Source organism: Ammospiza caudacuta, chromosome 34, assembly GCF_027887145.1.
Source record: "Ammospiza caudacuta isolate bAmmCau1 chromosome 34, bAmmCau1.pri, whole genome shotgun sequence".
Classification (NCBI taxonomy): Eukaryota; Metazoa; Chordata; class Aves; order Passeriformes; family Passerellidae; genus Ammospiza; species Ammospiza caudacuta.
This window is the reverse complement of record NC_080626.1, coordinates 3,626,870-3,640,640: the sequence shown is the minus strand read 5'-3', so window position 1 is coordinate 3,640,640 and position 13,771 is coordinate 3,626,870. Positions and strand designations below refer to the sequence as shown.

The 13,771-nt window shown below is 54.8% G+C and overlaps 1 protein-coding gene across 1 annotated transcript in view; it reads left to right on the top strand.

The window, feature by feature from the left end:
- Positions 1-13,771, top strand: part of LOC131570359 (carnitine O-palmitoyltransferase 1, brain isoform-like) — a 30,247-nt gene that overhangs the window by 1,786 nt on the left and 14,690 nt on the right. The window contains exons 2-6 of the mRNA XM_058822710.1: positions 3,608-3,754; positions 5,746-5,882; positions 7,418-7,540; positions 10,121-10,279; positions 12,147-12,248. Of these exons, the coding sequence (XP_058678693.1) occupies positions 3,608-3,754; positions 5,746-5,882; positions 7,418-7,540; positions 10,121-10,279; positions 12,147-12,248 (668 nt within the window). The remainder of the gene's footprint in view (positions 1-3,607; positions 3,755-5,745; positions 5,883-7,417; positions 7,541-10,120; positions 10,280-12,146; positions 12,249-13,771) is intronic.

Below are 13,771 nucleotides of genomic sequence, written 5' to 3'. Positions count from 1 at the left end.
GCTATGCTGTGGGTTTTTCTGGATGTGTTGTTTTATTGTGGGCTGTACTGGTTTCGACTGGGCTGTACTGGTTTGAACCAGGTTACATTTAGTTATACTGGTTTATAATGGTTTATACTGGGTTATTCTGGTTCATACTGGATTATAATGGTTTATACTGGTTCATACTAATTTGTACTAGTTTATAACAATATATACTGGTTTATACTGGTTTATACTGGTTTATACTGGTTTATACTGGTTTATGATGGTTTATAATGGCTTGTAATGGCTTGTAATGGCTTGTAATGGCTTGTAATGGCTTATACTGGTTTATACTGGTTTATACTGGTTTATACTGGTTTATAATTGCTTATACTGGTTTATACTGGTTTATTTTGGTTTATGCTGGTTTATAATGATTTATACTGGTTTGTAATTGTTTATACTGGTTAGTAATGGTTTATACTAGTTTATATTGGTTTATACTGGCTTACAATGGTTTATAATGGTTTATACTGGTTTATACTGGTTAGTAATGGTTTATATTGGTTTATACTGGCTTACAATGGTTTATAATGGTTTATACTGGTTTATAATGGGTTGTACTGGTTTATAATGGTTTATAATGGCTTGTACTGGTTTATAATTGCTTCTATTGGTTTATAGCGGTATTTAATTGTTTATACTGGTTTATAATGGTTTATACTGGTGAGAACCGGACGCCCCTCCCTCCCCCCATGGGTGGGGGGGTCCCGTGGGAACCTCGCCCCTCCCCCTCCACCCTTCCTGTTGTTTGGGGGGGGGGGCAGGAAATGGGGGGGGGGGGAGGGGCCTTAAAAACAGCCGGGGTGGGGGAGGGGCGGGGAGCAGCGCCCGTGGGAGCAGGTGAGAGGGGACCCCAAAATCGGGAACCCCCGAAAAATGAGAAACCCCAAAAAAAGAGAATTCTCACCCCAAAAAAATTGGGGTTTCAACATCCCCCCTGGTCTGGGTTCGGGGGGGGTTCAGGGTTTTGGGGGCTTGGGGTTTTTGGGGGGTTTGGGGTCTCAAATTTGGGGGGTTTTTGGGGGGTTTGGGGTCCCGATTTGGGGTTTTTGGGGGGGTTTTGGGGTCTTGATTTGGGGTTTTTGGGGTCTTGAGATTTGGGGGGGATTGAGGGAGTTTGGGTCCCCATTTTGGGGGAATTTAGAGCAATTTGGGGGTCCCAGTTTGGGGGGGTTTGGGGTCTTGATTTGGGGGGTTTGGGGTTCCACTTTGGGGGTTTTGGGGTCCCGATTTGGGGGGGTTTAAAGCGATTTGGGGGTCCCAGTTTGGGGGGTTTTGGGGTCCTCGGTTTGGGGGTTTTGGGGGTCCCAGTTTGGGGAGGATTGAGGGAGTTTGGGGGTCCCCATTTTGGGGGAATTTAGAGCGATTTGGGGGTCCCAATTTGGGGAGTTTTGGGGGTCCGGATTTGGGGGGCATTGAGGGAGTTTGGGGTCCCCATTTTGGGGGGGTTTAGGGCGATTTGGGGGTCCCAATTTGGGGAGTTTTGGAGTCCGGATTTGGGGGGGAGTGAGGGAGTTTGGGGTTCTCAATTTGGGGGGCTTGGGGTCTTGATTTGGGGAAGTTTTGGGGTCCCAATTTGGGGGACTTGGGGTCTTAATTTAGGGAGTTTTGGGGTCCCGATTTGGGGCGGATTTGAGGGAGTTTGGGGGTCCCCATTTTGGGGGGGTTTAGAGCGATTTGGGGGTCCCAGTTTGGGGGGATTTTGGGTCCTGATTTAGGGGCTTTGAGAGGGGTTTGGGATCCCAATTTGGGGATATTTTGGGGGGCTTTTGGGGGAGGTTTTGGGGTCCTGATTTGGGGGTGTTTTGGGGGGCTTTTGGGGGGAATTTGGGGTCCTGATTTGGGGGTGTTTTGGGGGGGTTTGTGGTCCCAATTTGGGGTGTTTGGGGTCTGAATTGGGGTCCCGATTTGGGGGTTCCAATTTTGGGGTCCCAATTTTGGGGTTTTGGGCTCCCAATTTGAGGATGTTTGGGGTCTTTGGGGTCCCAATTTTGGGGTTTTGGGGTCCCAATTTGGGGATGTTTGGGGGGCTTTGGGGGGTTTTGGGGTCCTGATTTGCGGGGAGTTTGGGGTCTGGATTTGGGGGTGTTTGGGTCCTGATTTGGGGTGTTTGGGGTCCTAATTTGGGGGGTTTGGAGAGTCCCAGTTTGGGGGGTTTTGGGGTCCCAGTTTGGGGGGTTTTGGGGTCCCAATTTGGGGATGTTTGGGGGGCTTTGGGGGTTTGGGCTCCCGATTTGGGGGAGTTTGGGGTCTGGATTTGGGGGGGTTTGGGTCCTAATTTGGGGTGTTTGGGTCCTGATTTGGGGTTAGGGGGGTTTGGAGAGTCCCACTTTGGGGGGATTTGGGGTCCCAATTTTGGGGGGATTTGGGGTCCCAAATTTGGGGGGCTTTGAGGTCCCAGTTAGGGGGGTTTTGGGGCCCCAATTTGGGGATATTTGGGGGGCTTTGGTGGGTTTTGGGCTCCCGATTTGGGGAGTTTGGGTCTGGATTTGGGGGTTGTGGGGTCCCAATTTTGGGGGGGTTTGGGGGGGCTTTGGGGTCCCAATTCGGGGGGGCTCTGGGGGTGTTTGGGGGTCCATCCCCCCCCCGTCCCCCCCGCCCTCTCCCAACCCCGGTACCGGTGTCATTGTCACAGCCCCGGTGCTGGGGATGGGGGGGGCGGGAGGTGACACCGGCGGCGGGACGGGACCCCCGCTTTGGGGACACCCCGATGACGTCACCCCCAGTGTTCCCTCAATGTCCCCCCCAAATGTCCCCCCCAGTGTCCCCTCAATGTCCCCTCAATGCCCCCAAATGTCCCCCCAATGTCCCCTCAGTCTCCCAAATGTGCCCCAGTGTCCCCTAAATGTCCCTCCCAATGTCCCCTCCAGTGTCCCCAAATGCCCCCAACGTCCCCCCAAATGTCCCAAATGTCCCGAGTTCCCCCTCGATGTCCCCCCCAAATGTCCCCAGTGTCCCCCCAATGTCCCCCCAATGTCCCCCCATTGTCCCCAATGTCCCAAATGTCCCCCCAATGTCCCCCCAATGTCCCCCCATTGTCCCCAATGTCCCAAATGTCCCCCAATGTCCCCTCAATGTCCCCCCATTGTTCCCAATGTCCCCCCAATGTCCCCCCAGGTCCACTCCCCCCAAATTTGGGCCGAACCATTTGGGGCTCCCCTCACTTTTGGGGGGTGTCCCATAAATTTGGGAGCTTCCCATTAATTTTGGGGTGATTCCATTAATTTTGTGTAGTTTCCATGAATTTTGGGGTGTTCCATTAATTTTTGGGGTTCCCATTAATTTTTGGCATATTCCATTAATTTTAGGGGGGTGTCCCATTAGTTCTTGGGGGGGGGGTGTTCCTATAATGTGGGATGTTCCATTAATTTTTTGGGGGGTTCCCATTAATTTAGGAATGTTCCATTAATTTGGGGGTGAGTGATTCCCACTAATTTTGGGATATTCCATTAATTTTTGGATGTCCATTAATTTCGGGGGGGGGTTCACCCTCACCGGCCCCGCCACTGTCAGGGAGGGGAGGAGCAGAGGGAGGGGAGGGGCTAAAGGGGGCGGGGCCGCTCCGCCTCCTCCTCCGCAGCATCCTCGGCCTCGGGGGACCCCCCGGACTCCCGGACCCCCCCCCAAATTCGGGGTGACCCCTCCCCCCAATCCCATCGAGGACACCTCGGGGTGTCCCGGCCCCCCGCGGGGGTTGGCGATGGTTTGATCCGGCGGAAGCTCCAAGGTGAGGGGGGGGAGGGGAAGGGGGGGTGGGGGAGGGGCTGGGGGGGGTCGGTCCCTCCCTCCCCCCCCCCCCAATCGACCCTCGCGGGGGATGTCGGGAAGGGGGGGGGAGGGGCGGATCGAACCCCCCGGGGGATGGAGCGGGGTGGGGGAGGGCGGAGCGGCCCTAAAGGGGGGGGAGGGGATTTTGGGGGCGGTCCCGATGGATTTGGGGGGTCCCGATGGAATTTTGGGGTTGGTTTGGGGGGTCCCGGGTGGAACTTGGGGGGTCCCCGATGGATTGGGGTGGAATTTGGGGGGGTCTCAGTGGATTTTGGGGTGGAATTTGGGGTCCCGATGCATTTGGGGGGTGGATTTTGGGGCTCCCCACTGGATTTTGGGGGGAATTTGGGGGTCCCGATGGATTTCGGGGGCCCAGGTGGATTTTGGGGTTGGTTTGGGGGGTCCTGGGTGGATTTGGGGCGAATTTGGGGGTCTCAGGTGGATTTGGGGGGGTCCCCAACACATTTGGGGCGGATTTGAGGGGTCTCGGGTGGGCTTGGGGTGGATTTGGGGGGGGTCTCAGGTGGATTTTGGGGTGGAATTTGGGGGTCCCGATGGATTTGGGGGTCCCGGGTGGATTTTGGGGGGTCCTGGGTGAATTTGGGGCTCCCCGATGGATTGGGGGTGGGTTTGGGGGGTCCTGGTGGATTTTGGGGGGGAATTTGGGGGGTCTCGTGGATTTGGGGGTGGATTTGGGAGGTCTCAGGTGGAATTTGGGGGGTCCCGGGGTGGGTTTGGGGTTCCCCCATGGATTTTGTGATGGATTTTGGGGAACCCAAAATCCAAATCCACCAAATCCAATCCAAATCCACCAAAATTCACTGGGTTTGGGGTTGGATTTTGGGTCTGGATTTTGGGGTTTCCCTCCCAGATTTGGGGCTCCTCAATGGATTTTGGGAGGTTTTTTGTGGCAGATTTTGGGGTTCCTCAATGGATTTTGGGTTTGGATTTCGGGTCTGGATTTCGGGGTTTCCCCCCAGATTTGGGGTTCCCCAGTGGATTTTGGGACTGGATTTTGGGTTTGGGTTTCAGGGTTGGGTTTTGGGGTTTCCTCCGCAGATTTTGGGGTTCCCCAGTGGATTTTGGGGTGAATTTTGGGGATTTTGGGGTGAATTTTGGGGATTTCTGCGTTTCCAGATGGCCGAGGCCGCCGTGCTCGGCGCTTTTGGGGTTCCCCAGTGGATTTTGGGGTTCCCCAGTGGATTTTGGGGTGAATTTCAGGATTTTGGGTCTCTCTCTCCCCAGATGGCTGAGGCCACCGTGGTCGGCACTTTTGGGGTTCCCCAGTGGATTTTGGGGTTCCCCAGTGGATTTTGGGGTGAATTTCGGGGATTTGGGTTCCTCTCTCCATTCCCAGATGGCCGACGCCGCTGTGCTCGGCGCTTTTGGGGTTCCCCTGCGGATTTCGGGGTTCCCCAGTGGATTTTGGGGTGAATTTCGGGGGTTTTGGTCTCTCTCTCCATTCCCAGATGGCCGAGGCCACCGTGCTCGGCACTTTTGGGGTTCCCCAGTGGATTTTGGGGTGAATTCCAGGGATTTTGGGTCTCTCTCCATTCCCAGATGGCCGAGGCTGCCGTGGGCGGTGCTTTTGGGTTCCCCAGTGGATTTTGGGGTGAATTTTAGGGATTTTGGGGTGAATTTGGGTCTCTCTCTCCATTCCCAGATGGCCGAGGCCGCCGTGTTTGGCGCTTTCGGGTTCCCCAGTGGATTTTGGGGTGAATTTTGGGGATTTCTGCGTTTCCAGATGGCCGAGGCCGCCATGCTTGGCACTTTTGGGTTCCCCAGTGGATTTTGGGGTGAATTCCGGGGGTTTGGGTCTCTCTCTCCATTCCCAGATGGCCGAGCCCCGTGCTCGGCGCTTTCGGGGTTCCCCAGTGGATTTTGGGGTGAATTTTGGGGTGAATTTTGGGGTGAATTCCGGGGGTTTTGGGTCTCTCTCTCCATTCCCAGATGGCCGAGGCCGCCGTGCTCGGCGCTTTCGGGGGGTCCCTGGGGGTCTCAGGGGGGCCCCCCCCGGGCCCGGGGCCGCTGCAGCACCTGGCAGGGGGATCCTGAGCTCGGCCCCGAGGAGGATGCGCAGATTTGGGGTACGGGACCCCCGAAAATGAAAAGGGGACCCCAAAAATGGGGAGGGGGGCACAAAAATGGGAGGGGGAACCTGAAATTGGGGTGAAAGAGGCAAAATTCGGGGTGAAAGAGCCCAAAAATGGGGAGGGGGAGGCGAAATTTGGGGTAAGGGGAGGCCAAAAATGGGGAGGGGGGAACCCAATTGGGGAGTGGGAGCCCCAAATTTGGGGTGAAAGAGCCCAAAAATGGGGAGGGGGGGACCCCAAAAATGGGGAGGGGGATCCTGAGCTCGGCACAGAGGAGAATGCGGAGATTCAGGGTACGGGACCCCCAATTGGGGAGGGGACCCCAAAAATGAAAAGGGGACCCCAAAAATGGGGAGGGGGGCACAAAAATGGGGAGGAAAAGCCAAAATTGGGGTGAAAGAGCCCAAAAATGGGGACGGGATCCCGAATTTGGGGAGGGGGAGGGGAACCCCAAAAATGGGAAAGGAAACCCCAAAATTTGGGTCTCAGGTTTGGATTTTGGGGTCCCAAACTGATTTTTGGGGGTCCCGGGGTCGATTTTGGGGTTTTTTGGGGTGCTGAGCTCATTTTTTGCGGTCCCAAAGCCATTTTTGGGGTTCCAATCTCATTTTTGGGGTCCCCCAGAGCCACCCTGCAGGAGCCGGGACATGGCTGGTTTTGGGGGGATTTTGGGGTTCCCAGGGTGGATTTTGGGTTTTTTTGGGGTTCCCAATCCCATTTTTGGGGTGCAAATCTGATTTTTAGGGTTTCCCCAGACCCACCCCGCGGGCCCCTGGCCTGGCTGTTTTTGGGGGTGATTTTCGGGGTGGATTCTGGCGATTTTAGGGTGGATTTGGGGGTTTCTGGGGTGGATTTTGGGGTTTTTTGGGGTTCCCAATCTCATTTTTGGGGTGCAAATCTGAGTTTTGGGGTTCCCCAGACCCACCCGCGGGCCCCCTGGCCTGGCTGTTTTTGGGGTTTTGGGGTGCAAATCTGAGTTTTGGGGTTCCCCCAGACCCACCCCGCGGGCCCCCTGGCCTGGCTGTTTTTGGGGTGATTTTGGTGATTTTTGATGGATTTTGGGGGTGATTTTTGGGGTGGATTTGGGGGTTTCTGGGGTGGATTTTGGGGTTTTTTGGGGTTCCCAATCCCATTTTTGGGGTGCAAATCTGATTTTTAGGGTTCCCCCAGCCCCACCCTGCAGCACCCCTGGCCTGGCTGTTTTTGGGGGGATTTTCGTGATTTTTGGGGTGGATTTTGGGGTTTTTGGGGTAAATTTTGGTGGTTTTGGGTGGATTTGGGGTTTTCTGGGGTGGATTTTGGGGTTTTTTGGGGTTCCCAATCCCATTTTTGGGGTGCAAATCTGATTTTTAGGGTTTCCCCAGACCCACCCGCGGGCCCCCTGGCCTGGCTGTTTTTGGGGGTGATTTTCGGGGTGGATTCTGGCGATTTTAGGGTGGATTTGGGGGTTTCCGGGGTGGATTTTGGGGTTTTTTGGGGTTCCCAATCCCATTTTTGGGGTGCAAATCTGAGTTTTGGGGTTCCCCCAGACCCACCCCGCGGGCCCCATGGCCTGGCTGTTTTTGGGGGGCGCCGTCGGGGTCTGCGAGGCCGCCGGGCTGGACCCCTCCCTGGGGCTGGTGGGGGGCCCTGAGCCGGGCCCTGCCCCACAGGTAAGGGGGGGGACCCCAAATGTGGGGAGGGGGGACCCCAAAATGTGGGGAGGGGGATCCCAAATGTGGGGAGGGGGGACCCCAAAATGTGGGAGGGGCGAATGTGGGAGGGGGGACCCCAAATGTGGGGGAGGGGGACCCCAAATGTGGGGAGGGGGACCCAGAAATGTGGGCAGGGGGGACCCCGAAATGTGGGGGAGGGGGGACCCCAAATGTGGGGAGGGGGACCCAAATGTGGGGAGGGGGACCAATGTGGGGAGGGGACATGTGGGGAGGGGGATCCCCAGAATGTGGGGAGGGGGGACCCCGAAATGTGGGGAGGGGGGGACCCCAAATGTGGGGGAGGGGGACCCCAAATGTGGGCAGGGGGGACCCCCAAATGTGGGGAGGGGGACCCCGAAAATGTGGGGAGGGGGACCCCAAATGTGGGCAGGGGGGACCCTCAAATGTGGGGAGGGGGACCCCAAAGGTGGGGAGGGGGACCCCAAAGGTGGGGAGGGGCCGAATGTGGGGAGGGGGGACCCCGAATGTGGGGAGGGGGGACCCCTGAATGCGGGCAGGGGGGACCCAAATGTGGGGAGGGGGACCCCGAAATGTGGGGAGGGGGGATCCTAAATGTGGGGAGGGGGACCCAAATGTGGGGAGGGGGACCCGAAATGTGGGGGGGAGGGGGGGACCCTCAAATGTGGGGAGGGGGACCCCAAATGTGGGGAGGGGGGAACCCCAAATGTGGGGAGGGGGAACCCCAAATGTGGGGAGGGGGGACCCCGAAATGTGGGGAGGGGGGACCCTCAAATGTGGGGAGGGGGACCCCAAATGTGGGGAGGGGGGACCCTCAAATGTGGGGAGGGGGACCCCCAAATGTGGGGAGGGGGGAACCCCAAATGTGGGGAGGGGGAACCCCAAATGTGGGGAGGGGGGGATCCCCGATGTGGGGAGGGGGGACCCCAAATGTGGGGAGGGGGGATCCCCGATGTGGGGAGGGGGGACCCCAAAGGTGGGGAGGGGGAACCCCCAAATGTGGGGGAGGGGGATCCCAGATGTGGGGAGGGGGACCCCAAATGTGGGGAGGGGAGACCCCAAATGTGGGGAGGGGTCCCTAAAATTTGAGGGGGTTCCTAATATATGGGGGGGGTCCCTAAAATATGGGGGGGACCCCAAAATACGGGGAGGGGTCCCTAAAATATGGGGAGGGGTCCTTAAAATATGGGGGGACTCCAAAATACGGGGAACCCCAAAATATGGGGGGGTCCCCAAAAATATGGGGGGGGTCCCTGAAATATGGGGGGGGGACCCCAAAACATGGGGAGGGGCCCTAAATATGGGGAGGGGGTCCTAAAATATGGGGGGGACCCTAAAATATGGGGAGGGGGTCCCTAAAACTTGGGGGGGGTCCCCAAAATTCCCCAAATTCCTGGGGAGGGGGGAAAGGGGGAGAACCCCAAAAATGGGGGAGGATTGGGGGGTCCTGGGTGGATTTTGGGGGGGTTTTAGGATGAATTTTTGGGGCGGATTTTGGGGTTTTCGGGATGAATTTTTGGGGGTGTCAGGATGAATTTTTGGGGTGAATTTTTGGCGGTTTTTGGGGTGGATTTTGGGGGTTTTTGGGTGAATTTTTGGCGGTTTTTGGGGTGGATTTTGGGGGTTTTTGGGTGAATTTTTGGGGAGATTTGGGATGAATATTTGGGGTAGATTTTTGGGGTTTTTTGGTGTGGATTTTTGGGTGCATTCTGGGGGTGTTTGGGGTGGATTTTTGGCTTTTTCTGGATGAATTTTTGGGGTTTTTTGGGGTGGATTTTGGGATGAATTTTTGGGGTGGGTTTTTTGGGGTGTATTTTTGGGTACATTCTGGGGGTTTTTGGGGGTGTATTTTTGGGGGTTTTTGGGATGAATTTTCGGCTTGTTTTGGGTACATTCTGGGGGTTTTTGGGGTGTGTTTTTGGGATGAATTTTCGGCTCGTTTTGGGTACATTCTGGGCGTTTTTGGGGTGTATTTTTGGGGGTTTTTGGGATGAATTTTCGGCTTGTTTTGGGTACATTCTGGGGGTTTTTGGGGTGTATTTTTGGGATGAATTTTCAGCTCGTTTTGGGTACATTCTGGGCGTTTTGGGGGTGTATTTTTGGGATGAATTTTCGGCTTGTTTTGGGTACATTCTGGGGGTTTTTGGGGTGTATTTTTGGGATGAATTTTCAGCTCGTTTGGGTACATTCTGGGCGTTTTTGGGGTGTATTTTTGGGATGAATTTTCAGCTCGTTTTGGGTACATTCTGGGGGTTTTTGGGGTGTGTTTTTGGGATGAATTTTCAGCTCGTTTTGGGTACATTCTGGGGGTTTTTGGGGTGTGTTTTTGGGATGAATTTTCAGCTCGTTTTGGGTACATTCTGGGGTTTTTGGGGTGTGTTTTTGGGATGAATTTTCAGCTCGTTTTGGGTACATTCTGGGGGTTTTTGGGGTGTGTTTTTGGGATGAATTTTCAGCTCGTTTTGGGTACATTCTGGGCGTTTTTGGGGTGTGTTTTTGGGATGAATTTTCAGCTCGTTTTGGGTACATTCTGGGCGTTTTTGGGGTGTGTTTTTGCAGCCCCCTCCTCCCCGGGGCGCTCCGGGCCCCCCTGGCGTTGCTGATTTTCTCCTCGGGGCTGTGGCTGCTGCTGGGGCTGATCCTGCGCCTGGGGCTGCGCCTGGTCCTGGGGGGCACCGGGGGGGCCCTGGCCCGGCCCGGACCCCCCCCCAAAATCTGGCTGGTACGTGGGGGGGGCTGGGGGGGTCCTGGAGGGATTTGGGGGGGATTTGGGGGGATTTGGGGGGTCCTGGGGGTGTTTTGAGGGGACTTCAGGGGGTCCTGGAAGGGGTTTGAGGGTCCTGGGGGGGATTTGGGGGGGCTCTGGCCCGGCCCGGACCCCCCCCCAAAATCTGGCTGGTACGTGGGGGGGGCTGGGGGGTCCTGGAGGGATTTTGGGGGGGATCTGAGGGGGATTTGGGGGGGTAAAAGTGTCTGGGAAGGGGATTTTGGGGGGGGTTTGGGGGGGTTTTGAGGGGATTTTGGGGTGGTCCCGGGGGGATTTGGGGGGGTCCTGGGGGGATTTTGGGGGGGATTTTGGGGGGGATTTTGGGGGTCCTGGGGGGCTTTGGGGAGATTTGGGAGGGGGGGGGTCTTGGGGAGTTTGGGGGGTCCTGAGTGGGATTTTGGGGGGATTTGGGGGGTCCTGGGGGATTTTGGGGGGCGGTTTGGGGGTCCTGGGAGGATTTGGGGAGAGCTGAGGGGGATTTGGGGGTGATTTAGGGGGTCCTGAAGGGTCCTGGGGGGAATTTGGGGGGTCCTGGGATGGATTTGGGGGGGGGGGGTTCAATTGTCTTGGAGGGGGATATTGGGGGGTCCTGGGGGGGATTTTGAGGGGATCTGAGGGGGATTTGGGGGTCCTGGGGGTGTTTTGAGGGGACTTTAGGGGGTCCTGGAAGGGGTTTGAGGGTCCTGGGGGGATTTGGGTTATTTTGGGGGGATTTGGGGGGATTTTGGGGTTATTTTGGGGGATTTTGGGGGGTTTTTGGGGGGTTTTGGGGGGATTTTGGGGTTATTTTGGGGGATTTTGGGGGAGTTTTGGGGGGATTTTGGGGGTTATTTTTGGGTTATTTTGGGGTTCATTTCTCCTGGTTTTGGGGTGCCCAGGTCTGGTTGTTCTCTGGGGATGTTCTTGGGTTACTTTTGGGGTGGTTTTGGGGTAATTTTGGGTAATTTTGGCGTAATTTGGGGTTAATTTTAGGCTGGTTTTGGGTTAATTTGGGGGCAGTTTTTGGTGGTATTTGTGGTGTTATTTTGAGGCAGTATTTGGAGTTATTTTGGATTAATTTTGGGGCAGTTTTAGGCTATTTTGGGGTTAATTTCGGGTTAATTTCTGTATATTTTGGTACCCCCCAGGCCCTGGTGCGGATGTTCTCTGGGAGCTGGTTTTGGGTTAATTTTGGGGCAGTTTTTGGGGTTATTTGGGGTGAATTTTGGGGCAGTTTTTGGGGTTATTTGGGGTGAATTTTGGGGCAGTTTTGGGTTAATTTTGGGGCAGTTTTTGGGGTTATTTGGGGTAACTTTGGGGTACCTTTGGGGTAATTTTGGGGCAGTTTTTGGGGTATTTTTGGAGCGATTTCAGGGTTCATTTTGGGGTTCGTTTGGGGTTAATCTCCGTGTGTTTGGCCCCCAGGCCCTGGTGCGGATGTTCTCTGGGAGCTGGTTTTGGGTTAATTTGGGGGCAGTTTTTGGGGTATTTGTGGTGTTATTTTGGGGCAGTTTTTGGGGTTATTTGGGGTAACTTTGGGGTACCTTTGGGGTAATTTTGGGGCAGTTTTTGGGGTATTTTTGGAGCGATTTCAGGGTTCATTTTGGGGTTCGTTTGGGGTTAATCTCCGTGTGTTTGGCCCCCAGTCCCTGGTGCGGATGTTCTCTGGGAGCTGGTTTTGGGTTAATTTGGGGGCAGTTTTTGGGGTATTTGTGGTGTTATTTTGGGGCAGTTTTTGGGGTTATTTGGGGTGAATTTTGGGGCAGTATTTTTGGAGCGATTTCAGGGTTCATTTTGGGTTCCTTTGGGGTACATTCCCGTGTATCTCGTTGCCCCCAGGCCCTGGTGCGGATGTTCTGCGGGCGCCGCCCGGGGCTGCGCAGCCTGCAGGGGGCGCTGCCCGCGCTGCCCCTCCCCCCCCTCGGCCACACCGTGCGCCAGGTCCGGGGGGGGAGGGGGGTCCTGGGGGTCCCTGGGATTTTTTGGGGGGTCCTGAGGGGGGGGTTTGGGGTTCCTGGGTGAATTTTGGGGTCCCTGGGTGAATTTTTGGGGTTTTTTGGGGTCCCTGGGTGAATTTTTGGGGGTCCCTGGGTGAATTTTTTGGGGATTTTTGGGGTCCCTGCGTGAATTTTTTGGGGTTTTTGGGGTCCCTGGGTGAATTTTTTGGGGTCCCTGGGTGAATTTTTGGGGTCCCTGGGTGAATTTTTGGGGTCCCTGGGTGAATTTTTTGGGGATTTTTGGGGTCCCTGGGTGAATTTTTGGGGTTTTTTGGGGTCCCTGCGTGAATTTTTGGGGTTCCTGGGTGAATTTTTGGGGTCCCTGGGTGAATTTTTGGGGTTTTTTGGGGTCCCTGGGTGAATTTTTGGGGGTCCCTGGGTGAATTTTTTGGGGATTTTTGGGGTCCCTGCGTGAATTTTTTGGGGTTTTTGGGGGTCCCTGGGTGAATTTTTTGGGGTCCCTGGGTGAATTTTTGGGGTCCCTGGGTGAATTTTTGGGGTCCCTGGGTGAATTTTTTGGGGATTTTTGGGGTCCCTGGGTGAATTTTTGGGGTTTTTTGGGGTCCCTGCGTGAATTTTTGGGGTTCCTGGGTGAATTTTTGGGGTCCCTGGGTGAATTTTTGGGGTTTTTTGGGGTCCCTGGGTGAATTTTTTGGGGATTTTTGGGGTCCCTGGGTGAATTTTTGGGCGTCCCTGGGTGAATTTTTGGGGTCCCTGGGTGAATTTTTTGGGGATTTTTGGGGTCCCTGGGTGAATTTTTGGGGGTCCCTGGGTGAATTTTTGGGGTTTTTTGGGGTCCCTGGGTGAATTTTTGGGGGTCCCTGGGTGAATTTTTGGGGATTTTTGGGGTCCCTGGGTGAATTTTTTGGGGATTTTTGGGGTCCCTGGGTGAATTTTTGGGGTCCCTGGGTGAATTTTTTGGGGATTTTTGGGGGCAGTTTTGGGATTTTTGCGTGGGTTTTTTGGGGTTTTTTGGTTTTTTTTTTTTGGGGGGGGATCCTGGGGGGGTCTGGGGGCATTTGGGGGTCCCTGGGATTCTTTTTGAGGTCCCTGGGATTTTTGGGGGCATTTTTGGGGGGATTTTGGGGGATCCTGGGGAGGGTTTGGGCTCCCTGGGTGAAGTTTTTGGGGTTTTTGGGGAGTCCTGGGGGGTTTTGGGGCCCCCAGTCTGGATTTTGCTGTCCAGAGTTTCAGATTTTGGGCATTTTTGGTGTCCCTGAGAATTTTTTGGGCTCCCTGAGATTTTCTTAGGGGGGGTTTGGAGGCTCCTGGGGTGGTTTTTGGGGGGGGGGTCCTTGGGTGTTTTTTTTATTTTTATTTTTTTTATTTTTGGCCTCCCTGACTGGGTGAATTTTTTTTTTTTAATTTAATTTTTTTTTTTTTTTTTTTAATTTATTATTTTCACTTTTAAATACTTTTAATCCTGTTTTCAATTTTCAAATTTAAATTTAAATTTCTATTCCCATT